Genomic DNA, 26,324 nt, shown 5'->3' on the forward strand with positions numbered 1-26,324 from the left:
TTTATACCAGAAAAGTGGGACACTATTTATACCAGAACAGTAGGACTTCTCCACTTTTTTTAAAGCAACTTCTCTAGGTATAGCTTTAGCTCGGACTATAGCAGAGTCCACAGTTGATGAATTGTAATCCCTGCTGAGAAGAAAATCCCTTAGTTTTAAGAATTGTGCATCCCTAAGTTCTAGTTTGCTGCAAATTCGTACAATTCTGTATGCAAGTGATTATAGGGCTGGGCAAAGTTAACAGAACGGAGGTTTTTGAAAATTAATGGAAGTGTCCGTTAACTTACGACAAAAAAACGTTAATTTTTAAAACTTTAACAGAACGGATTAGCCGTTATTGAAAAAAAAAATAAAAGCTAAAAACGAAAACGGAACGGATTTTTTTTAAACGGTGAATTTCGTTCATTTTTTTCGACCTATGATTGCATTTAACTTGTAAATAAAAATTTCGTGATTTGAAGGTTTTAAATGTTGTCTTCTGTTTTCAATCTCTTAACCATTAACGGCTGAGCTTTTAACGATTTCTTATGCCGTTAAAGACTGTGGCAGTTAACTGTTGTTGAACATGTTATGTTAGCGCCGTTAATAAAATTTAAAACATTAACTAACGGTATTATTAAAAAAACAGTAAATTCCGTTAACGAACGAACGTGCGGTTTTTAACTTTAAAATTAACAGCTACTTGAAATTTTACTTTTTTAACAGTTGGAACTAACTGTAGAAAATGTTGGAACGTGCCCAGCCCTACAAATGAAAAAGGTATGTTGTTAGAAATAAATCTATATGTGGGTTTTCTGTAGAGATCTGTTGTGATTTTTCCATTTTCAACGTACAATTTTGTGTCAAGGAAATGAATACTTTTTGTTCTGTTGCACCAACAGTCATGTTCATCCTTCAAACCGCAATAAAATGGAGAACTATGTTCTAGAGTAAACTTGGTGGCACTCATTAATTATTTTGTATGGAATAATTATACTAATAGAGTTGAGATTGTATGGGACACCCTTTATACCCTTTGAGACACATTTATTCCAGAACAGTAGAACATCCTTAATACCAGAACAGTGAGACACATGTAATACATAATATGATAACTCTATGCATAATGAAATAGTGCATGGGGCACACTGACACAATAAAAGTGTGACATTCTTTATTATTACCAAGCTTGAAGTTGTTTGTCCCACTGTGCAATCCAATCCCCAACTTCCACCTGGTCGCTTCCAACTTCATTTCCAGCGATCTAGGGGCAGAATCAAGAGATATAATATATATGGTGTTAGTTACGAACTTTATAACGTGATGTACACAAAACACCAAGTGTGGTCCGTTGTGTACATCTGAGGAGATTTTGCTATAGAGTGGTCCGTTGTGTACATCTGAGGGGATTTTGCTATAGAGTGGTCCGTTGTGTACATCTGAGGGGATTTTGCTATAGAGTGGTCCGTTGTGTACATCTGAGGGGATTTTGCTATAGAGTGGTCCGTTGTGTACATCTGAGGGGATTTTGCTATAGAGTGGTCTGTTGTGTACATCTGAGGAGATTTTGCTATAGAGTGGTCCGTTGTGTACATCTGAGGAGATTTTGCTATAGAGTGGTCCGTTGTGTACATCTGCGGGGATTTTGCTATAGAGTAGTCAATTGTGTACATCTCAGGAGATTTTGCTATAAAGTGGTCCGTTGTGTACATCTGAGGGGATTTTGCTATAGAGTGGTCCGTTGTGTACATCTGAGGAGATTTTGCTATAGAGTGGTCCGTTGTGTACATATAAGGGAATTTTGCTATTGAGTGGTCCGTTGTGTAAATCTGAGGGGATTTTGCTAGAAGTAAATTTTCAGTTTAATTTATCAATGGAGCGAATCTGTTTTGTCTTTTTGTTAAAAGTAAATGATGAATATATCATGAAAATTAGTTGTTGGATAAAAAACGTGTTAACCATAAATGAGTTTAAAGGGACTGTACAGGCAATTTCAAGTGACCCGGCCTTTGAAGTTGCACAATTCACGATTCACAATGGAACCCTCTAAACTTTTATCTGAGGAAGGATGTAAGATATTCATATTTTCTGGCTAAAAATGGATTAACTTCAATGGTTTTGTTTTGTAAAGTTACTTGTCGGTTAATGTTTCAGAGTTGTGAGGGAAATCTTGAAAATCTAACATCAAGCTACAAAATCGTCATCGTTATTCAGGTTGTGATTTAAAGGATACTGCAGTCACGTAGTAAATTGGACATGTCAATCTACAAACGGAGGTTCACTTGAAATTACGCCTACAGTCCCTTTAATAATAATTATTTTAAATTAAATTACCTCATTAACAGTATCTGAGCTTTCTCCATATTGATCCCAGTACAGTGAATCCTGTAGATACACAAGAAAACTTTATTTCCTGTTTTGGGAAGCATTCAATTTTAAACTAGTTGGTCGTAAACCGATGATATAAGCATATAAGCCGATGTGTGGTTTCTGTGCAAAATTCATTTATTTTTGATACTTTTTGTTCACAAAGTAGAAACACTCAGTATAACTAGTATAGCTAAAGAATCGAAATCAAAATTCTATTTTTTTAATGAAACGGGCCACACTAGGCCTTTAGTTAGTTAATTTAGAAAAAGTTTAAATCTGTTGGAATGTTTAAATAACAAAAATAAACTTTTTTTTACTGTCAATGTGTGGAAAGCAATAAACTGTGTAGGAAAATTATGAAACTTATGATTACATATCAGAATAAAAAAACTTTAATTAAAATCTATTAATACATAACAACAAGAGGAAAACGCAGTTTTTGAAAAGAGAAAGATGTTTCTCAGAATCCCATTTTAGCCTGGATGAACCTTTTTATAAAAAAAGAAAGTAAGATGTAAAATACGTATTTGTTTATTCTACATTTAATGATTAGTGATAGGGAGCCACTAACACAAATAATGCATGTCCACTATTTTACTTAAAATTTGAATTAAAAATATACAATATTGATTAATAATTAATAATGATTATGGTATCTTTGAAAAGATCGCTATGAATTCTTACCAAAAACAAATTTTTTTAAACCCTATATCTTTGCAACGTTATGTCGTTGACCTTTGATATTTCAAACAATGTAATTCTGTAAGATCAAATTGTTAAAGTTTGAAATAACTAATGTTTACAACATCAGTTTCATGTATACTTTGCTCCCAAAACATTTATTTTCAACAAATACATCACAAAAATAGTTTCTCGTTAATGTACCAAAATTTGACAAAAATTGTAATTATTGTATTATTGTATTATCCAGTGATTTTAAAGGCTACATTTAAACAATATAATGTATATAGTGGATGTTGTAATAAAACATTAAGAAAATTAACTTATTAGGTGAAATGGGGTTGTTTATACAATTCCCAAGTGCTGTGTTTCATGCTTAGAATCATAACTTGTAAATAACCTTAGTCCAGACATTTTCACAATGTGGTCTACCTTTTTAACACTTTGAACTCCCTTTCAGGCTGAAAGGGACTGAAAAAATTCATACCGAGAGATTCTCTAAATTCCACTCTAATATATATTCTATTCTCTATGTGTATGTATGATGTGAATATTGAATCGAATTGAAACGAATATTTATCGGGCTGTCCTTGATCACAGCTGCTTTAAGTCAATATTTGTATAGTCTAATCATGATTCAATTTTCATACTGCCAAAAATCGACGCGAATCGTTGATTTCAGATTCAATTACTTTTGAATTGCTGCTAATGAATATCTTTTTGTTGCAGAATGTTATATATAAAAAAAAGTAAAAATGTAACCTACCAATTGTAATATTTTTTCATAATTATATCGTTTTATCTTTAAATATATGTGCTGAAGAAAAATGATTAAGTTTGGTTTTCTTTCCTGTTGTTCCTTGTACTCGGAATATATTGAAGAAGATGATGGGAATGAGTATATTGCAGATGGAGCTGGAGATGAAGCTGGAGCTGGAGAAGATGAAGAAGATGACAACACTAGTGATTTTGATTTTTCTGAGAAAGGTTTCGGTACCGGGCCGATAGGCCGGGGTGGAACAAACTCACTAAAAAATAAATAAGTTTTTAAAAGAAACTTAAAATTTCCATAAAGGGTAAACTTTGATATTTCAAACTTAGATAATTTGATGTAACATAATTCATAGTTTGAAATATTTATATTTACGATATTTGGTTGAACATATATAGGAACTAGCCTTATAGGGCGCTTCGCGCCCATCTTCTAAATTAATTGTGAACATGTTCTCTTTCTGTACATAGTAAAACAAAACAAAAATAATTCGCGGATTTTCACAAAAAATTTCGTGGATTTTCAAAATTTTCAAAAATTTAATGACGATCGAATTTTGATAGAGACAAATATTTAAAATTTTGATCATTCATAAACCTTCCCTGGGCTCCCTAGATGTCCCACAAAAAATTTAAGCCCGATCGGTTCAGCCGTTTTGACGTTTATTGGATACAAACAAACAAACAGACAAACAGACAGACAGACAAGCCAAAGGAATTGAGTCTTTGGAACAAAATCATAGATTTAAACCTCAATATCTAAAGAACTCGATGTTGTAAAGCTTTGAAATTTCAAACTCATATTATTTGATCTAACAGAATTCATAGTTTGAAATATCTTAAGTCTTCAACATTTGGTTCCAATGATATAGTAATTAGAAAATCAGTGTTTGTTGCAAAGACTCAATTCCTTTATATATAGGAATCAGAAAATCAGACTACTAATCCCTTTATTCGGTAACCCGAAGTCGTAGACCTCTGAAATTTATAACTTTGAATTCTGTTAGATGAAAAAGACTAAAATTGAAATATCAAAGGTTTACATAATTTAGTTGCAAGATATGGAACTAGAAAGTAGAGTTTGATGCGAGTTTTCAGTTCCTAGAGATTATTAATATCTAAGACAACAAACTTTTCCATTTACATTTTATTAGCTAAAAAAATATCATTTCAAGGTTTTTAAAATTCAAAATCATGGCCATCAATCATCATATACCATTATATACCTGTTAAGAATGGTTGGATCTATCGTATTTTGTTTAGGAGTAACTTGGATATTATTTCCTTTATAAACTGGGGATATTTTCTTGCTTTCTCTTCATCACAAGATATTCAATCTATGCATATCAATATTAAAATGATCAATTCACTGCAATCCAGACGAAAGAAGAAGGTTGTGACTTTACTGGTACGACTTTGTGGCCTTGTAGCTCCTCTAACTTTAAATGTACACCCAAACACCAAGAAACATATAGACCAGGAACCGCCTTAGCGAGATGCGTCAAATAAGTGTACTGCAGTGGGAGGAGATCAAAACAAAGAATTCAGGGGCAACGCATCATTTTTGAGGGAAAAGGGCCCAAGGGATGGAATAAGAATATTGCTATTGTATTTTCCATTTTGACCAGAAAGCCAAAAATCATAAGTATTCGCTCTAAGTTTATATATTAACTTGTTTATTGTTGGACTGTAATACACATCAGAGCTGTATTCCTTTCCCTTCAACTTTTGTGGGGACACTGGGTTTGTTTGCATTCCTCCCACAGTTTACAGTACACAATTTGCGTATATCTGAGTTGGGCGTTCCTGAATATAGTTCCTTGACATAAAATTGCTAATCATAAAATGACTATGTTTTGCAGATGAAACTTTCATGCCTAAAGAATCATGCATATTTTAAAGATCTTTGCCTGAATCCAACGCTTGAGGATTTATTTTTATTCTGTAAATTAAATTCAGTTTTCTTCGTCGCTACATTGTTGTCATCGTTTCTATAAGTTTTGAGGTTTTCTTGAACTATATCATGAGCGAGGGAAACTGTATCTTCTCTGGAAATTGGGAGTCCTTCAGGGTTTACTTGTGGGACCCAAGGTATTCCACTGTACAAGTCCACCTAATATTTCATTTATATATAGTTAATTTTTAACCTCAACCCTACCATATTTTGATAAAAATGGTAGGGTATATATTTGATGGTGAGAAGGGTAAAGGGTGATTGAAAAATTAGAAACGCCCACCGCGTCTGCCTCATAATTGACGTGTTTCTGGCATTGTTTTATTAAGCTTTTTAAACATCCAAATCATTGAAGTTAGATGTCTAAAATTTTCAAAAATGAGTAGGCTTCCAAAACTAAGGCTTCTTCGCACTTCCCTTTCTAAAATAAAAGGACAAAATCCAACCAGAATAGGGTTTAAAAATCCCTAGTTACAGGAAAATTGCTTACCTGTGCTAAACTGATGGCGAACTGGTGGATTATCAAAAGAGAGCAGAGTAGTTTCATTTTCCTGATCAGAAATATCTTATTTTTTTATTCAATTGATATCATTCAGATCTATAGAGCTAAAAGGTTTCTCACATAGGTTGAGACTATAATGACAACCTGAAACTTACTCGTGAAGTATGCCGATCTAAATACCTAATTTGGTCCTATGTATTTTGTATATTTTTAATAGGTGAATACCACATGAGTTTAAAGCTGTAGGGAACCACCAATTTATAACAAAAATACTGAATAAAATCCGTACAGACATCTCTAAGTGTCATCTTTGTGGGTAATCATTTATAATATTTGATAGCCAGGTAGAGTTCAAAATATATTTGATTGCCAGGTAGAGTTCAAAATATATTTGATAACCAGGTAGAGTTCAAAATATATTTGATAACCAGGTAGAGTTCAAAATATATTATGAATACCAAAACAAAGAAACTGATTACCCCATCTCAGGTTCAAACTTTAAAATTCTTACATTTTAGCAACCAGACCTGGAAACTTTTGAATGCTCGATATCGGGATTAATGCTTGATCCACCCTTTTTCTTGATCTCCAGATTAAATAATGCTTGCCCTCCTCTTGTTATTAATCTCCAGAGCTGGGAACATTAGAATGGTGGATATTCTTAATCCTCTGTTTTTGCTAATCTTGAGACTATGTTAGTCACGAGATCAAATATTTAGATCAACAAATTGGATTCTAAGAATGCCAGATTGGTTCGTTTTCTTGATTTCTCAACCATTTATTAATACATTTGTTAAAATTGGTTACAAAAGAATCTCAATCGTATTATTAAATATTTTTCTTCACCGATTAATTTACAATATGTCCGACAACAAATTCTATATTTGTTAGAAATTGCGGATTTCTCTCATGGGATAGAATTTATTTTCAAGGCTGTTATTGGTCAATAAATTTACGAACTATATGCCTAAACTCATATTGGAGAAAATAATGTACGGATATTCAAAGAGAGAGAAAAAGAGTGGATTAAGGACTAAAATAAAAGTTGCCATTGTGGATATTCGGATTAAGTAGTTGGGATTAAAGGTTATCCATTCTAAAGTTCCCAGCTCAGATTAATTAACCGATCGGGATTGAGGATATCCAACTCTAATGTTCTAGACCTACAATATTTCAAACTAAGATTTCTGCTGGATCAAATAATCAAAGATTTATCCAACTAAAAGATATAGAAATTATAAATCTAGAATTAGAAACGAATAATCAATTTATTAGTATTAACACAGTATAAAGCAGAAAGGTTTTAAATGGCGCAACAAAAGTTTTTTTTAATGGATTTCCAATTGAAAATATGAAAAAACGTCCTGAGATAGTCAGAACAAAACCAGATTTAATAAATAATGAGAAGTTATTAAACCACTTCTCTTTGACGGCTGGTTAAAGTTCAAGACTTGAGGTTCAACTTGTTCTACATAGTTCAACTACTTCTAGCTATTCAGTAAATTTCGTTCCTGAACAAAAAAATATACACTTTTTGCAGCAGCCAAAAAAGTATATATTTTGCATTACATGTACAAGATGAATTTTAAAATCATATGAATGGGTTTCTGTATTTTCTGTATTTTTAAATTTTTTAATCAGTACACTACATACACACAACCTGAGCATAACCGTATCCACGGATACAATATTTAAACCACATCTCACCACTACACTTTTTGCACTGAACGAAAGCGTGCAATGATATTAATTCTGAAAATTTATGTTTTTGATGCAAAAATCATCCCTCGTAATTAGCGAGTTCAGATACGCTCTGTTGTGTATAGTATTAACATAAACGCACCATTAACTTAGTGTTTTTATCAGATTCATTCAGCTTAAGTCGTGGTCGGATGATTATTGCAAAACTACTATTCCCATTTACTAATCCCAGCACCCTCTATATTATGTTTTAATACATTTTTGGATTTAATACATAAATATATATAAATTTCTGTTTTGATTGAATAATAAATCTGTGCTAAGTTATTCCTGTTCTTTATTATTTTTTGAAATTTGATTATGTTCAACTGTGGTTTTCTCTATAAAATTGTTTTGCGGATTATTGCGACAGAGGCAAAAAAGAGGAAATTGACAGATTTCAACACGTTTAAAATTAACATACGACATCTTCCTTATTGTTGCATAGACAGAGGCGTGCCGTAGGATACCGTTGTGAATCGGGCGTACAACTTTTAAACGAAATTACGCTGACACTTGACGCTTGACAGTAGTCCCTTTAAGTATTGTAAACTGGATTTCAGGGTCAATTTTCTTCTGTTACGCAAGAAAAGCGTAAAAAAAGTCGAATAATGCGCGGACTGCTCAAGTATTTGTAGAGACGGATGCTCGCAACAATGACAAAGCTTAAATTTCTCCCCCCCCCTGACTTTTACCAAACTTACAGTTTCATCTACAAGTTAGTTAAACAACAATCTTATCTGAGGTTGAAATATGATTTTACGACATGTTTGGTAAGTGGACTAATTTTCATTTTAGCATTTTTTATCTGGAAATTAGTCAGGGACCAGGGTTACCCACAAAGGATGATACTTCAGAGACCACCGTACGAAAGTTTTTTTTCTTTTTTTTCTTATTTTCTTGGTACGTTGAAGTTGCTAGGGTTGGGCATAGTTCCGTTAACGGAACGGAGGTTTTCGAAAATTAACGGAAGTGTCCGTTAACGAACGGCAAAACCGTTAATTTTTAACCCTATTCCTGCTGGGGGGAATTTGACCCCCCTCACACTATAGTTTTGTTAAAAAAGTAAAAAGTATTGGTCCGAGGCTGCTTAAATTTTCTGAATTTTCCAAAATACCAATAGCCCTCCCTGCTGCGCCGTTAACAATTTCTTTAACTGTTAACGATTTTTTTCGCCCTTAATAATGTAATAGACCGTTAACAACTGGAACTGTTAGAGTTTGTCGAAAATTTCCGTTAGTGGCGTTAATAAAATTGAGATTCTTAACTAGCAATGATTTTTAAAACAAATGGTAAATGCCGTTAACGAAACGAACTTTCCGTAATTACCTTTAAAACTAACGGCCACCTTGAATATTTTTTTACGGTTGGAACTATAACCGTTAAAAAAACGGCTAGAAAAAGTTGGAACGGGCCCAGCCTTAGCAGTCTCACACTTGTTTCAATCTTTGCAGCCATCATTTAATATACTTTTTTAATAAACTTCATTGGGTACAAATTACCAAATTCAGCCTTCATATCATCATATTTTAAGAGTATCGGGTCGGCATCATAGCGTAATCCTTTGTGTGTAACCCTGAATTGAATGTAATGCAGAGAATCTACGAAGCGTAAATAGATTTCCATACTTGTTAAACATTGAACCTGGGGGGGGGGGGCTTTTAACCGTTTAGTATAACACCAGTTGATGAACGGTGTTGCCCGTGAAATATCTAAATCGCCCAACTGTCGGCAGGAAGCGACCTCCGACGATTAATGTTACTCAAGGGGGAATGTAGTATCTTTCAATGTTATTGCAACTATTCATATGTTACGCTAACCTCTAAGCAAGATATAAACAACCACACCCCACATATATTCCTCATTTCTCTCTACAATTTGATTTCATAAAGTAGAAACAAGAAATAACACGGCCTTGGTTTGTCTTTATCATTGTTTTGTCTTTTATCTCCTTTTTTAATTTAAATTTCAGAAGAAAAAGAAATTTACTTTTTCTTTCTGAATTATAAACTTTTCAAAAGAATATATAAACCTGAACAAACTTTTTCCCCGTTCGTACGTTTCTAGGCTTATATCTCCCAGTAGAGAATAAACTTTTTGCATAGTGCAATAAATGGAAACTTTTAAACCATTATCAACTTTAGATCAGACGTAACTTTAAGTGATTCTTTAAGTGCCATGTTTGATTCACAACATTATCCGTTAAACCTTTGTCAAAGCAGAAAGGATGCTTTCCTTTCTTAAAATCGATTTCAAATTGCGGTTCTTATAAAAATGACTTGTGGAGTTTTGCTACGGTAGAGATCTCAGGTAATTGACAAAAATTTTTTAAATAAATTATATTTTTGTTTAGGTTCATCATCTCTTGTCTAACTGTCTCGACATTGTCATCTTTAAACAAGGTTTCATTATTTTTTAAAGATAAATAAAAAATAAATCTTGCTTCAATGTAAAGTTTTTACTCAGAATCAGCACAAAATATTTGTTAGAAAAAGTATTGAGTTAGACGATTTCAAAATAGTTGTCAAGTCTTATATATATGCTTTTACATTTTTTTTTTGAAGATCTGAATTTTTAAAAAGTTTTAAAAATCATAATTTTCTGCGTAATATTCAATTTTTCCCAGATCGTGAAACTGAGTTTTTGTCACAAACTCAAATTGTCTGATACCTATATCTTTACAACCTGGCGGTGAAAAGGTCTACGGCATTGGGTTGCAAAGATATAGGGATTAGTAAATCAGAGTAACAACTACTTTCCTTTATTTTTCTCTATGTATATACTATGTATCTATTGAGATGTAACTTTAGATCTCGCAGCCTAACTTAATATCTCCCAGCCTAACTTTAGATCTCCCAGCCTAACTTAATATCTCCCAGCCTAACTTGATATCTCCCAGCCTAACTTGATATCTCCCAGCCTAACTTGATATCTCCCAGCCTAACTTTAGATCTCCCAGCCTAACTTAATATATTGGATTTTCTCCGGTGTATTCTCTTAATTGGCAAATGCAACAGAATCGAGTGCATCAAAAATGCATTTTTCAAATATAAAACATTTCGGTTGTTTGCAGAATAAAAACTGCATTTACCTTTTTGAAAAACTCCAAGTAATGTTCATCATAAATTTCTTGTTGTAAGTCTAAAATATTTACAAAGTTAGACGCATTTTATCCCATTTTAGAAGAAATTGTATAGATTTTTAATAAAAATGCAAGTCACTATAATATTTTCATTAAATTTTACTTTTGTTAAATTAAACTTTAATAATTTATGTAAAAAAATTTTTTTTTTAGATTTCTAAATCTGAAAATATCATTGAGAGAAGAAATCCATTTCAACGGAAAATTATTGGAAGTGAGGAACAATGGAATCAGGAGAGAAGATCAGGGTAAATAAAATATCAGGGGTAAATAAAAGATCAGAGTAAAAAAAAGATCAGGGTAAATAGAAGATCAAGGTAAATAAAAGATCAGGGTAAATAAAAGATCAGGTAAATAGAAGATCAAGGTAAATAAAAGATCAGAGTAAATAAAAGATCAGGTTAAATAAAAGATCAGGGTAAATAAAAGATCAGGGTAAATAAAAGATCAGGGTAAATGAAAGATCAGGGTAAATAAAAGATCAGAGTAAATAAAAGATCAGGGTAAATAAAAGATCAGAGTAAATAAAAGATCAGGATAAATAAAAGATCAGGATAAATAAAAGATCAGGGTAAATAAAAGATCAGGGTAAATAAAAGATCAGGGTAAATAAAAGATCAGGGTAAATAAAAGATCAGGATAAATAAAAGATCAGGGTAAATAAAAGATCAGGATAAATAAAAGATCAGGGTAAATAGAAGATCAGGGTAAATGAAAGATCAGGGTAAATAAAAGATCAGGGTAAATAGAAGATCAGGATAAATAAAAGATCAGGGTAAATAGAAGATCAGGGTAAATGAAAGATCAGGGTAAATAAAAGATCAGGGTAAATAGAAGATCAGGGTAAATAAAAGATCAGAGTAATTAGAAGTCCGGGGTAAATAAAAGATCAAGGTAAATAAAAGATCAGAGTAATTAGAAAATCGGGGTAAATAAAAGATCAGGGTGAATAAAATAAGTTAAGGCACAGGAAAATAAATCAGAATAAAGAAAAGATTTTAATAGTTTTTGCTTAAAACCAAAATATTAAAAGTAAATCAGATTATCAATGTTTTCTTATTTCAGAAATATCAAGTTAAAATATAAATAGAACAATCTACTTTTTCGTAAACACTCCTTTAAATAGTTTGAGTTTTTTTAAAGTTTCGAATATCGATGAAAAAAAGATTTTTTCAAATATATGTTAAATTCTTAAGAACCTTTTAATCTTCCTGAACAGACACAACCCCTGAAAATAGATAAACTGTAAATAGCTTAAAAAGAGAAAATATGATAACAAGTTGAGTTGTAATAACGTTTCTTTACAATATAGTGCATTTGAGATTGCTCAAAATATAGAAGTGCCCAGTGTTGCCCGTGGAATTAAAATAATTCAATATGAAAAAAAATTTGATTGAAAAAAATAACTTCAACATTTTTAAGACTATTTTACCCGCAGGGTACCCATGAGTTTTCTCAAAAATTCGGTTCAAAGAAATTCGGTTCAGCCGTTTGGCCAGCTATAGCTAACATATACATACATATATATACTGTAGCAAAGAGTTTTATTATATAGAAAAAGATAGAATCATTGAAAGTATTATTATAAAAAATTTTTTGAAACTTATGAGCTTTAAAAAAGATTTTAGTTTCCTCATTAACTTTAGACTAAAAGTTTTCAATTTCCTTCAGGAAAATACCTCTTAATAAAAGTATTGTAATATATATATTTTAGGATTTTCCCACAGAGTTTTAGCAAAAAATCTGCAGAAATTCAGGAAATTTCAAATAATAAAAATAATCTCATATATCTGAGAATTTTACCACCTAACTGATAAATTTATACAGCTAGGTTCTAACCACCACATAGAAAAAATAACACTAGTTTTTATTTAATAGAAAATTATTTAGACTTTACTTCAAAAAGAATTGAACAGATCATCTTTTAAATAGATTTTTTTCCTAGTTTTCAATAAAAAAATATTTTTGTAAATTCTTTCTATTTTTATTTGAATGTATTTAGGATCAACATTTGCAACTATTGAATCTGAACAATAAAAAGGTATTCTAAGAAATTGTTTTTTTTGTTATTCTCGCATTTTGTTCGTTCTTATTAATAATCCCACAAAGGATTTTATTCTATTCTCTTTGATTTTATATTTGTAATATAAATAATATACCTCGGCCAAAAAAGTGTTTGCCACCAACTCAAATTTTCAAATCCTTATCTTTGCAACTCAATGTTGTAGACCTTAGATATTTCAAACGATGCATTCTGTCAGATCAAACAATCTAATTTTAAATTAGCAAGTTTCAAATTTTGGGATTAGAAAATTTGAGTTTGTGGCAAAGGCTCAATTCCTTTATTTATTTTTAGCAAATATTAAAATTAAAATGGGATTATGTGAGGTTCTACAACAAAATGAGCCTTGACGTTAATTGGATAGAAACAATCAAACCAACAAAGAAACAGACAAACAGACAGACATAAAATACAAATGTGTAAAATATATATTTTTAATTAGGAAAAAAATGGGATTCGAAAGAAAAATGGTATAGAAACTCGTCAGGTGAGAAAATATATAAAATAAAAGATTAAAATGAAAACTTCATTAATTATTAAATTTTTCGTTCATATTTAAATTCGACGAACGTTCTAAATCTTCCAAACTACTATAATTGTTACATTTCTATTTTCAAAGTCTTTAGAATTTGTAAAAATCGTCTAAAATAATTCTGCAAATAATAGCTCAGTCCAGAGATCGAAACTTTTGTATGGAGCATCGTTAATATCTTATATTTGAGGATAATGCTAAGTCCCTCGATAAAATTCATCCCTACAGGGTATATCCACCATGGAATATCGAAGAGAAATCAAATTAATCAAATTTTAAAATTTTAAAATTCAACTTCAACAATGTAGTCATAAATTCTTAAAACTAACCCGCTCAAAATCAAACTTTAAATTGATCTTTAAGTCTAATAAATATTTATGGAAGATTTCCTTTACAGGATCAGATAAAGAGGCAGAGTATAAGCCCAGCATCAGGTTTATTGACTATTCTAGTCTTTTTAGTAGTTAAAGGTGAGTATTGTTAACAAATTATAAATGGAAACCATTCCACCTTATTCCTGTTGTTTTTTCCTAATATACAGGGTTACCCACAAAGAGTCAGACTTCAGAGACGACTGTACGGAATTAATACTGTCTGTTTCCTTATATTCATAATTCCCTGCAACCTTGTGAACTTGTTTTATTCTTTGTCAAATCATTAAATAAACCATTATTATATTACAATATCTTTGGCAGAATACATAATTTAACCTTGAGATCGTCACATTTTAAGAGTTTCCGGTCGTCTTCACAGTCTTATCCTTTCTGGATAACCCTGTAGGTGGTGGAGGTGGGGGGGGGGGGTCGCCTAGGATTTACCATGAAAGATAAAGATAGTGAAGTGTGATGGATGAAAAAAGTCAAGCTTTCTTGGCCTACTTTTTTATTTTATCATTGAAAAGTTTTATTTTGAGTGCTGCAGAAAACAAATTAATATTTCAAGAATGTTTTTATATCCAGAAAGGAAGCATATACTAATGGGACCAGCGTAACGGCGTCCTGTATACTTATACCATCAGTACATCCTATTAAAAAAATTTGTTGTTAATTTTGAAATTTTTTTTAATAATTATTAGTTTGATTGTCTCTTTTCTTTTATTTTTTACGCCTGTTCCAGATGTAAATTTTTTCTTTATCAAATATTTTAGAAAAGTTCTTATCCATAAATGGGTTTAAAGATTTAAAATAAGATTAATATTATTGTTTAGCTATTGGATGGGGAGTTTGGGCAACTTTAGCTTTTGTTTCAAATCCTGGATAATATGCAAAAACATGCAAAGGTAAAAAAGTAAGTAAGTACGTAAGTGAGTAAGTAAGTAAGTAAGTAAGTAAGTAAGAAAGTAAGTAAGTAAGTAAGTAAGTAAGTAAGTAGTAAGTAAGTAAGTAAGTAAGTAAGTAAATAAGTAAGCAAGTAAAGGCCAAAAAAATAAAATTATTTTCTAAAAAAGTGTGCAATCAAAAACATCCAAAAAGTTTTTGATGCTTTAATTACAATTTTAAAGTCTGTTTTATTTCTATTCCAAATAATCTATTTACTTAAATTCTTTTCTTTTTTTCCTTTTTTAATCGATGTTTTGTTTTCAGTGGCTGGGGAGGAAAACTCAATCTTCAAACAAATTATTTTTAATTTGGTTTCTGGTAAATGTAGAGAAATAAATGTTTTTTAATTTTCTATATTTTTTATATTTCACGACCAGAGAAAATGAATTATAATAATATATATCCACATAAATAATAAACGTCATTTAAATGTTCGCTGCAGGCGGCCAAATGTGCAGCTGGGTTAAATTTGCTGACACGTTTTAGGGAACCCATAGGGGTAACTATAGACTAGAAATTCCATTTTTTTTTTTTTGAAATAGTTCATTGAGAAAGTATATTACCAAAGTAGCAAAAAAACGTTGCTTGTTTAATTTTTTAATAACACTGATTCAAAAACATAATTAAAATTTATTTTAATACATTTTATTAACCCATTATTACATTGTCCTATAAAACTTAATTTTCACCACAAAAACTTCCAAATGATTAAGCAAATTTCTACTTTTAAATGTAATCCTTGGATTATTATGCTTTTTTCTGCAGTTTATATAAAATAAAGTTTCACTAATTTTTTCTTAAACCTTTCTTTTTAAGTGATTTTGGTTTATTTAATGTTAATGCATGTATTTGACATGGCAGTTTACCAACAGCAACGTAATTATTTTATTTATTAATAATTAGGTTGTTTTTTGTTTTAACTTAGATTTGTCTACATCTTTGAGTGTTTCTGTTTGAAACCTTGAAAGAAATCAAAATTAAAATAAAAAGTCGTCTTTATTGTATTTATATACACGACTACGACTGTTGAACTATCTTTAATGGATTAATTCAATTATGTTTACCAAAAACAAACTATCTTGACTTTCCTCTGTGAAATGTAATCAATTTCAAAATTAAATCTAATTTGTAAATTGTAACTTTACATGTTAATTGTAAATTGTTATATGTAATTAGAATATATCCTTGTGTATTATATTTACTTTACATTACTTGCATGTAAATGTCAATGTATATTGTAAATCCTCTGTGTAAAAGATATATCCTTGTATATCATATTCATTGACAAATTCTGGAGAAATAAAAATGGTTTAGGGGGGACATATCATTACGGATAATTGATAAAGAACAGTTTCAAGAAATTCATAAAAATATGTTTTTGAACAACTAATCATTTTAGATAATTGATTAATAACAATTTCAAGAAATTTTGAAAATATTCAATTATCAATTGACAATCATGAACCATGGGGAGTTTATCATCGGAACCAAGAAGTTAACCATTCAAATCCTGAAGTTTATCATCCTAACCTTGGAGTTTATCATTTAAACCATGGAGTTTATCATCGGAACCATAACGTTATTTTTTCCAATCCTTAAGTTTATCATCCAAACCTTGGAGTTTATCATCTAAACCATGGAGTTTATCAATCAAACCTTGAAGATTATATCCAAACATTGGATTTTATCATCCAAACTTTGATTTGTATCATCAAAACCTTGGATTTATCATTCAAACCTTGGATTTATCATTCAAACCTTGGATTTTATTCATCCAAACCACCGATTTATCATCCAAACCTTGGATTTATCATTCAACCCTTAGGTTTTATCATTCAAACCTTGGGTTTCATCATCCAATTCTTGGATATTATCATTAAAATTTTGATGTTTATATTTAATTCAACTATTTATTTTATACATTTTCATCTTTTTATATATTTATACATTTGTTTTATGATTATTATTGAAGTCTTCTATTCTCTCTATGATGTCCAGTAAACTAAACAATAGTTATTAGCTAAAGAGACTGTTGAGGAATTGATCATCCTTTTATGTAAGTTTACGTAACTTTATATTTTGAAATCCACGAAATTTTCAAACAAAAAACGCGTTCCTTTGAAAAAGCACTATGGTTATTTTGACATAAGTGTCAATCATTGATCGATCATTTTTAATTCCAAATATTCGTATAATATGTGCATTTTCAAATCAGTGAGAAATCCTTATAATTTTCTATTAAAAGAATGCCTTGCAGTTAGGGTTCCCGTTCGCAAAACTTTTGCACAATTTTTGAAAACATAAAACGCAAAATATTTCTTTCCTTGAATAACACGAAACGCGAAAAAAACTAAATTTACGCATTTGCAAATGTCATTTCGCTCAAAATTGCACTATTGCATGATAAACAAATACAAAATTTTAAAAGTCTTTTCATACAATAAACTGTTGTTTCTTATAAATGATTATTTTTTGCGCAAATTTTCCCATAAAAATACGGAAAAACGGGCAACATTTAACGTGCTTCATGCGCAAAAGTTCGCAAAAAAATGCTTGAAAATTGCGCTTAATAATTAAAAAAAAATTAAAATGTTTAAAATTACCTGGACTGGAAAGTTTCTCCTAAATTTCCAACCTTGAATATATCTATTTTAAAATGTCTGCCAATGTTACTCATGCATTCAAACATTACATCATTTTGTTTATTTTGAATTATTTCCAAACAATTTAAAGTGTAATTTCTGTAATCATTATTTAAAAATTTGGATTTAATTTATTCAGAGCTGTTGCAGGATTTAAATTTATAATCTGGATTTTAATTAAAATTAAAAATAAAAATTGGCTTGCTAAACAATTGTCTTTAAACTTCCTTAAAACTTTAAGTAAAATGAAAATAAATGTATTCTTGTTTTAAGATTTTAAAAATTTTCCAGGAAAAAGTTTGGGCGAGAAAGGAATAAATAAATTGATGAAAAAACATGAACCTCGGATGAAGGTTAGATTTATTTAGAATTAAAAGCAACACAGTTTACAGTGTATCCTATTAAACATTATAATTCTTCATCAGTTAAGAATGACAGGTTGTCTTATCAAGATTAAATTACAGTTGTTTGGTACCAACTTCAAATTCATTTTTTTCAAAGTCATTCAAAGTGCTTTTTCTGACGTCAGGGTACGGTTGCACGCACAATAGCTCCAAATACTAAAATTGTTTTTTGTTACTAAAATATTGAAGAAAACGACATTTAAAGCGGTTATTGAATTATCATGTTTAATAGGACACACTTCATATATAATTAGTTTAGTTGCTACCTGATTTAGATGTCTACCCGTAACTGTTGCAAAATAGAATACAGATGCAAATGCTGCCCAGATTACCCAGGCTATACCTAGAAACAAAATATATATGTACTAGAAATTCAAGGCGCTTCGCGCCCTTCTTTCTAGCCTTAGAGGGCGCTTCGCGCCCATCTTCTAAATTAATTGTGAACATGTTCTCTTTGTGTACATCGTAAAACAAAACAAAAATAATTCGCGGATTTTCACAAAAAATTTCGCGGATTTTCAAAATTTTTAAAAATTTAATGACGATCGAATTTTGATGGAGACAAATATTTGAAATTTTGATGATTCATAAACCTTCCCTGGGGTCCCTAGATGTCCCACAAAAAATTTGGGCCCGATCGGTTCAGCCGTTTTGACGTTTATTGGATACAAACAGACAAACAAACAAACAGACAGACAAGCCAAATTTATATATAGATATATAACTGTATTAGACATAATTTTAATTGAAGAGTTGCCCAACTTAAACGGTACCATTTAAAAAAAATCAGTTTTCATTTTTTTCTACTGAAATTTGTTTACATTTTTAATTGCAGTTTTCTGTAAAAGTTATTTGAGGATTCATGCAGCACAGGCATTAAAAGATATTGAGAGAATTGATAACTTTTAAGACAGAAAACGGCCTTTTCTTCCTCATGTTTAATATTACAACCGGCTATGGAACGTGTACCATTTTTAAATGAACAAAGAAAATTTTGTATAAACCTTTAACAACGAAAAACAGCAGAATCTTCTCTAAACTTATCCCGCCAAAAGAAGAAAATGTCTGAAAATACAAATACGCATTAAAAAGTTGAACAAAATTTTTTACTTTTGGATTAAAGAGACCTTTTTCAGTTCATCTAGAATTCCAACATCTTTTCTTTCCACTTCCTTCGTCTTTGTGTTGATATTCTGAAAATGTAATTCTAAATAAAAATTATCTTCCATCTTTATACTTTATCAAATATTTAACAATCCTTTAAACAACTACTTTCTGAGCAGAAATCCAAATACGACCCTAAGTTTGTAATATTAAGAGAGTTTTAGGTCGCAAATTAAAGTCTCATGCTCTGTCTGTTTGTTTGTCCGATCATAACTCAGGAACCCCTGGATCGATTTTTAGCTTAGTTTTGAGATTCTATTGATAGGGAAAATTAGCTAAAATCGTAGTTGAAGACAAAGTGCGGGTAAACTGTGGGACTAACTATGACGACCCTGTGCAATGCTGGGTTCCCAAGCTAGTTATGAATAACTTTAATTAAATGTTACCTCAGCCTTTGCATTTAAAGGAGGTTCAAAATCCACGTCCTAAAATTATAAGGATAAAAAAAATGATAAGCTGAATGGTTTATTTGGCAAAATCCCAATTTAAACTTACTTTTAAAACTTCGGGTTTAATCCATGTTGACTCTTCTGTTAGATAATTGTAGTAGTACCTGCAAAAACAAGTTTTTAGAATTTTACAAAGGAGTTGAGTCTTTACCACAAACTCTGATTTTCTAAACCCTGTATCTTTGCCACCCAATGTTCTAGACCTTAGATATTTCAAAATATGAATTCTGGTAGATCAAATAATCTAAGTTTAAAATTTTAAAGGTTTAAAACACCTAGTTGCAAAGATATTAGGATTCGAAAATTTTTCTTTGTGGCAAAAACTCAATTCCTGGGTGGGATTATTTTTAAGGATAATTAATAAAAACTAGGGACCGTTTTTATCAAGCATAAAAAATTAACAACTTTTCACCTTTCAAAATTTGTTGTGTATTTCATGATGAATGACTGGTAAATAGTGAAAATCTGCAGTTTTACTTTATCATTAATCTTGACAATTTTTCAATATTTGTTCTTTTAAAGGGCGTGTTTGCGAAAAATGAAAGAAGGTATAGGCTTACGGTGAAAAATACTGGCTTTTGATCGCTTTTGATATTTTATACTCATTAACTTGAAAAGCATGATTACGTTGCGCGCAAGTTCAGCAATTCCGCGTAATGTAATGCACATTTTTTCGCAAAATGGAATTCCGATGGGAAACCCGAGGACAAATGTGTGTTTTTGTTTAAAACAAGTTTACCACGCCTCTTCATCTTGGTCCCACTGTGCTGCCCAGTCCCCGATATTAACCAGTGTAGGGTCTTCCTTTCGGTCCTGTCTACCACGTGCTAACTGGAAAAAAATTAGGGATTACATGTATACATTGACAGTACAGTGTACACTGTACTGATGCACTATACAGTGTACACTGTTGGATCCATTGTCTATGCCTGTCTACCAAATGATAACTGGATACAAAGCTGATTAAATATGTATGCATTCACATACACTGTACACTGTACACTGTACAGGTACACTGAGTTGCAGTACACAGTGTACACGGTTGCACCATGTTCACTATTGGATACTTTATCCGATCTTGTCTCCACGTGATACTGGATACAAAGCTGATTAAATATGAATACATTTAAAAGAAAAGGAAACATAGAAGGATCATTGATGCGTACCGGCGTCTGACAAGTCTGAATAGTTCGTAATGCCGCAATTCGTTTATGTAAAAATGCACAATGGGCTGAAAGAAAAAATTTTTGTTTTCCATAATTACTAGGACTAAGTCACGCTCCCTCCACTGACAGAAAGGCAAAAAATACATTAAGAGTATGGTCATAAAACCTGGCACAGTGATAACCAGAAAACTCTGGAATAGGACTTTAACACCCTATTTATGACTTTGAATAGTCCAATGAACATGACGCACAACAATTGTGCAGTGTAAACAGACCCATTTCACTAAATAAGTGATTTTTTAACTTACTAGTGAAACTATTTGCTTCGTAACAACAAAAAATGTTCTTTAGTTTTGTCATAATGTCGTCTTCCTATCCTGCAGTTTTCTGGTTATCACTGTATCAGACACCATTTTGATGAATGTGGCACTGTAATTTGGGTAGATTTCAACATTTTAAAAGGAAATATTTTTTCTGCTGATAACTTCTAATTTTTTTTCATTTTTATTTCTTAGTTTACAATTTACACCTGCAAAGTGAAGACCCATAAACGGAAAAAAACGGTCTTTCTAGATGAAATTTAAACAAATATATAAATCATACCTCTGGAATTATTTGGTTTTGAACCCCCGAGTAGTCCGGGGGACCTGGGGGTTCTAGTCTGTTTGACAGCTGAGGCACAACTATTGAAGGTAAATCTTCATCAACACGTCGTCTGGACGTTTTCCTTCTCTGTTTCTTGATTTCGGTATTCTTGTAACTCTCAGGTCTTAACATAGGACCGATTGGTCGCGGTGGAATAAAACTTCTGAAAAATATATTGTATAAAAAACTTGATTTTGGTTTTGTTTTTTAATTCCACATTCCTGGTAAAAACTCAAGGTGCCATTTGAGTAACATTTTGAGAAATTGCCAATTGGAAATTCAAAATTCTGTTTGATGTACGGAACCTATAACTTCTTGTTAATTCAAAGCTATGACAGCAAACTTTGAATATAAAAAGCTTCCCTGTCAGTCACTTGTAAGCCTTGTGAAGCAGCAAATTGGAGCTTTGTTCAATGTCCGACGTCGCGTCGGTTTAAATATTTCTTGGGAACATGTTGTCTTATTGTTTTTAAAGGTTTTTATTAAGAACCGTATAGCCTAAATTTTATTCACAATTATTTGTTTTATATCATATTAGACACTTACAATAAACATTCCAGTTTTTTACTTACTTTGGTAGGTTTGAAGGTCTTTTTGCCTTTCTTTCCACATCATCAGTATTGGCAGCGTATATGATCTGAAACTGGAAATTTTGATAATATTCATAATTTATATACAGCTTCGTCGTCTTATATATCAATACAATGAAGACGACTTTTGATTTAAATTTTTATGTCTACCAGAGGTCTATAGCAAGCTTTCAAACAGTATGGATACACATCAACTTTGAAACAAAGAGAAGTTGTCAATTAAAAGATTCTCTTTTGTTTACTTGTAAACTTGCAATTTCATAAAGCTTGTTAAAAATCAAAACTTAAATAAAATGTCGTCTTCATTGTATTAATATAAACTCCGACCCCTGTATGAATATATAAACCAACAGATTTTACCTGAGACTGATCTGAGGGGTTTGTTTCTTCGATTAAAATACTTTTAACTTCTGTTTCAAAACTTCTGCTTTCAGGTTCTAGTAGAGATGCATTTCCAAAAGAAATAGTGACCGGGTTTCCTCCTCGGCCCAACACTTCAATCTTGTTAACTTCAGATTGAACTTTACTTTCGTTCAAGGGAGAATCAAAATTGATTTTTTTTGGTTTTCTCTGGAATTTAAAACTCCTTGAAGCTCCGGGTTCTTCAAGAGAAACACTGTCTTCCTCCAGGAACTGTATAGGGTCATGAGCAGTTCTAGGAGTCCAGGGAGATCCTCGATACAGATCTTTCTATTAATATTAATCAGATTTACAACAACAAATGTTTTTAAAAGAACATCTCATGACAAAAAAGTTCAAGAGCAATACCTTCCATAAACAGGCCATTTCATAAAAGAGCATTTCATAAATAGGACAATCAAATGACAAGACTTTTCAATGACAGACATGACATTTCATTGATATGACAATTCATAGACAGGACATTTCGGTCTATAAAAATAAAAGTTACGTGAATTAAATTTCCTATTTACAAATAGCTCGGGTCAATGCAGGGGCGTTTAAGGGGATGTGTGGGCTATGAGGGCTTACCCCCCCCCCCCTCCTCGGAAAAGTGTTGGATTTAATATACGGGGGGCTCTTTCTGTAAAGCCCCTTCCTCTTCAAAAATTCCTGTATCCGCTCCTGTTTCTATGTAATTTCTTTCTAATAAATGTCTTGTGATAAATGTTAATTAGAATTCAAGTAATTAGAATATGAACTTTTGAGAGCTAAAAATAGTCATCACTATAATTTTTGAACTTTAGAACTTCTCTCTAATCTTTGATACTTAATTATTAACAAAGTTAGAATCAAACTTATGCTGCACAACTTAATAAACTTTCTAAAAATATCTTAAACAATTCTTTATAATATTTTACAAAGATAAAAAGTGGAAGGATGGTCACTGGTCAGACAACAGTTAGTTTTTATTCAGCAGAATTTATCTTGATTTCCTGTATTTACGGTTCGGTCTACGTCACTTAGATCAACATTAAAAACTCCATGGTTTGAAATTAATAAATCTTTAATGGACTGTTCACTATATTTCGAGTGATCCTGTATTTAAAGAGTTCCATGGACGATTCACAAACTCAACTCTTCAGCATATATTTTCAATTACTTTTTATGGAGAACCATACAGTTAAACAATATCAGTTTTCAAGGAAGGAAAACAATGATATCTTGATCAGATAAAGGTCGATTAAGTGTACCGTCGTGAATCGTGCCTATGTCACCCTTTAAATGATGGTTCGTTTGAATTTAAATCGATGATTAGCCCTTTAATAATTTCCCTTTAATAATTTCCATTTAATAATGTCCCTTTAATAAATATCAAATACCTGTGGAAGAACTGTTGAAGGGAGAATAATGAATAAATATCAAATACTTGTGGAAGAACTGTTGAAGGGAGAATAATGAATAAAATATAAAATACCTGTGGAAGAATTGTTGAAGGGAGAATAATGAATAAAATATCAAATACCTGTGGAAGAATTGTTAAAGGGAGAATAATGAATAAAATATAAAATACCTGTGGAAGAACTGTTGAAGGGCGAATAATGAATAAAAAGCTTGAAATCAAAACTCTAAACAAAATTTTTATTATTGATAAAAAATAAAACTTCCAAATATGTAAAAGAGCTGAGAACTTTTAAATCAAGGGAGTTTATCAGATCTCTAAGTTAAACTTAATCTGTCTACCATCAGTCTAAGATCTAAGCTTGTTTATCTAAACCCAGTTTGCCGAGCTCGGTTCAACCTAAAGTTTCTTCCTTTTCATTTTTTCACTTTAATCTTTCCGCTATCAGAAAATTATTTTAACTTTTATCATGCAAATCATGTTTCTGTTTAAAAAAAAACTAATTTACAGTTTAAAAGCTTTAACTTAAGTTTCTCAAGAATGTGCAATATATACTTTTGTGAACAAACTGTGTTCTGGGAGTAAAAGTTTGACAAAAAAAAAAACAAGAATTTGTTGTAACAAGCGTTATTAAAGGGATCGAGCATACCCCTCATTTAAACAGGAATATGCTCGATTAACAACGGTACACCTTGGTCGGAGCAAAACTTATAAAAAAAAATTCTTGTTTTCCTATTTGAAGGTTGATAATCTCCAATATTGGTTTCTCCAAAAATTTAACTTGCAGAGTTATTCACCAGAAACAAAGATGGAAATGATCGTTTGAAGATAGGAAGACGACAATATCTCCTCTATGGTTGCTCAGATAAAGGTTTCAAGGGTATTGGACATGCTCATGATCATGAGACATTTTCACAAATTATCACAAATTATTTATTAATTCTTTTTTTCTTACCCTGGGTTCCATAGAATCATATTGTTCTCTTGTAACCTAAAAATATCATTGAATATATGTTAATCTGTTCCCAACCATTCTTTAACTGATGTTCACAAGGACACGCCTCGATTGTAAAAGTATATCATCCTAATAATTAGTATTTGCGACATTTACATATCAGCATATTCTGTATTCTACGGACCACTGAGCAACAATATTACGCACCAATTGCGTAATAATTATGCGTTCATGGTATTCAGATATAATTTTATCTTAATCAAAGTGAAAACATGTAAAAACGTCAATCAAAATATAAAAAAAAACTTTTTCACGGTAATTTGGCCTCAAGCGGGTCTTTCTAGTTTGCTTAAATTGTTCATAAATCGATTTACGACAATGCTGATTAATATGCAGATTGCTTTTGCCCCCCGGGTCATCCCAAAACAACTAAAAATGACCATTTCCGATTTAGGTTGAAATTTAAACTTTTGCTCTGGAAAAATTAAGTCTTGATTTACCAAAATGGGGTCAAACCTGGTCAAATGCCGAAGGGTCAAACCAAAAACGAGAAAAAACGTGACCAAGGGTAAAACGACACAGGGTGAAAAAGGGCGACAAACGGGCAAAATGTTTTTTTTTTATATCGGACACAACTGACATCTATAAATCTATGGCTTCAGTGCTTAACCTAGAAAGTCCAAGCCGCAGAACAGGAACTGACTAAAGCCGACAAAATTTAGAATAGGGGCTAAAAATTTTTTTTAATGTAATAGTCGCAGTGCTCGGCCCCCTAATCTATCCTAACCGTGGCACTACTGTAAAATCCGTTTCATTTCAAGTACCAGGCCGACTTTTTACCGGCTAGAGAAAACTGGACAGTACAATTACAGACTATGTAAGAGAAAAAGGAACGGTACGCCAAATGAATGATTCCCTAATCGTGAAATTTATGAGCGGCACTTGGCCCAGATTTGTGGCCCATTGTCTTACGTCAGCCTAAAATAGATTATATGATTTTGATTGTTTTGGATAGGATAGTCTCTTTTTCGTGTTTTTGCCCGTTTGTTGTTTTAAAAACAGTCCTATGAAATCTGAGATCATTCGGTTCAGACGTTCATAAAATCTAGCAAACGAACCAAAAAAACGATCAATGGACGAATTTAAAGAATTTGAGCGGCGGTTTACATTTAAGCCGCGGTTTAAATATGGTTGGTTCCACTTAAAATTGTATCAAATGTTTCAAGATTTAAGCCGGCGCTTAATTTAAACCGGGTTTTGGCGGATTTAAACCGCGGCTCAAATTCTTTAAATTCCATCTTAACACGCATATAATAAAGTAGATTTATTCTCTTTCCAGTAAAATTTGTTAACATTAAAATGTTGTTTACATGTCACCATTTCTTTCTTCGTTCATCATAGTTTGCACAGTTTCCTGTTTTCATTGGGGGATTTCTGATGTTGGGATTATTAAAGG

The 26,324-nt window shown here is 31.5% G+C and overlaps 1 protein-coding gene and 2 long non-coding RNA genes across 4 annotated transcripts; 2 read left to right on the forward strand and 1 right to left on the reverse strand.

The window, feature by feature from the left end:
* Nucleotides 1–1,074: 1,074 nt before the first annotated feature.
* On the reverse strand, nucleotides 1,075–25,022 carry LOC111702858 (uncharacterized). Of its 2 annotated transcripts, none has more exons than XM_023474641.1 (18): nucleotides 24,869–25,022; nucleotides 24,085–24,139; nucleotides 22,473–22,802; nucleotides 22,095–22,159; nucleotides 21,481–21,685; nucleotides 20,451–20,542; nucleotides 19,758–19,815; nucleotides 19,649–19,687; nucleotides 19,226–19,291; nucleotides 19,103–19,163; nucleotides 18,365–18,441; nucleotides 17,656–17,687; nucleotides 6,246–6,306; nucleotides 5,712–5,914; nucleotides 5,028–5,117; nucleotides 3,881–4,058; nucleotides 2,314–2,364; nucleotides 1,075–1,243 (listed from the first exon to the last, which is right to left on the reverse strand). In XM_023474641.1, the coding sequence occupies exons 1-18, from the start codon at nucleotides 24,886–24,888 to the stop codon at nucleotides 1,160–1,162; spliced, it is 1,767 nt and encodes a 588-aa protein (XP_023330409.1). In that variant the 5' UTR covers nucleotides 24,889–25,022; the 3' UTR covers nucleotides 1,075–1,159. The 2 variants fall into 2 exon arrangements, with proteins under 2 accessions (XP_023330409.1, XP_023330408.1); XM_023474640.1 differs by having other exon boundaries at nucleotides 1,076–1,243; nucleotides 22,095–22,165.
* LOC111702860 (uncharacterized) lies at nucleotides 8,704–12,873 on the forward strand. The gene is made up of 4 exons (XR_002765515.1): nucleotides 8,704–8,770; nucleotides 10,351–10,399; nucleotides 11,293–11,387; nucleotides 12,854–12,873. It is a non-coding gene; the product is annotated as an uncharacterized LOC111702860 (long non-coding RNA).
* LOC111702859 (uncharacterized) lies at nucleotides 13,136–15,404 on the forward strand. Its single transcript, XR_002765514.1, has 5 exons — nucleotides 13,136–13,180; nucleotides 13,644–13,688; nucleotides 14,131–14,203; nucleotides 14,941–15,012; nucleotides 15,317–15,404. It is a non-coding gene; the product is annotated as an uncharacterized LOC111702859 (long non-coding RNA).
* Nucleotides 25,023–26,324: the final 1,302 nt, after the last annotated feature.

The sequence above is a fragment of the Eurytemora carolleeae genome, unplaced genomic scaffold (genome assembly GCF_000591075.1).
Source record: "Eurytemora carolleeae unplaced genomic scaffold, Eaff_2.0 scaffold107, whole genome shotgun sequence".
Taxonomy (NCBI): domain Eukaryota; kingdom Metazoa; phylum Arthropoda; class Copepoda; order Calanoida; family Temoridae; genus Eurytemora; species Eurytemora carolleeae.

What these genes read in the sequence shown, in the direction of transcription:
- LOC111702858 (XM_023474640.1), bottom strand. Translation starts at nt 24,888, where the DNA reads ATGATTCTATGGAACCCAGG. An exon ending in GATCCAACCATTCTTAACAG is followed by an intron (nt 4,059 to 5,027) that starts GTATATAATGGT and finishes TTTATTTTTTAG; the next exon opens with TGAGTTTGTTCCACCCCGGC. An exon ending in GCTCAGATACTGTTAATGAG is followed by an intron (nt 1,244 to 2,313) that starts GTAATTTAATTT and finishes TTCTGCCCCTAG; the next exon opens with ATCGCTGGAAATGAAGTTGG.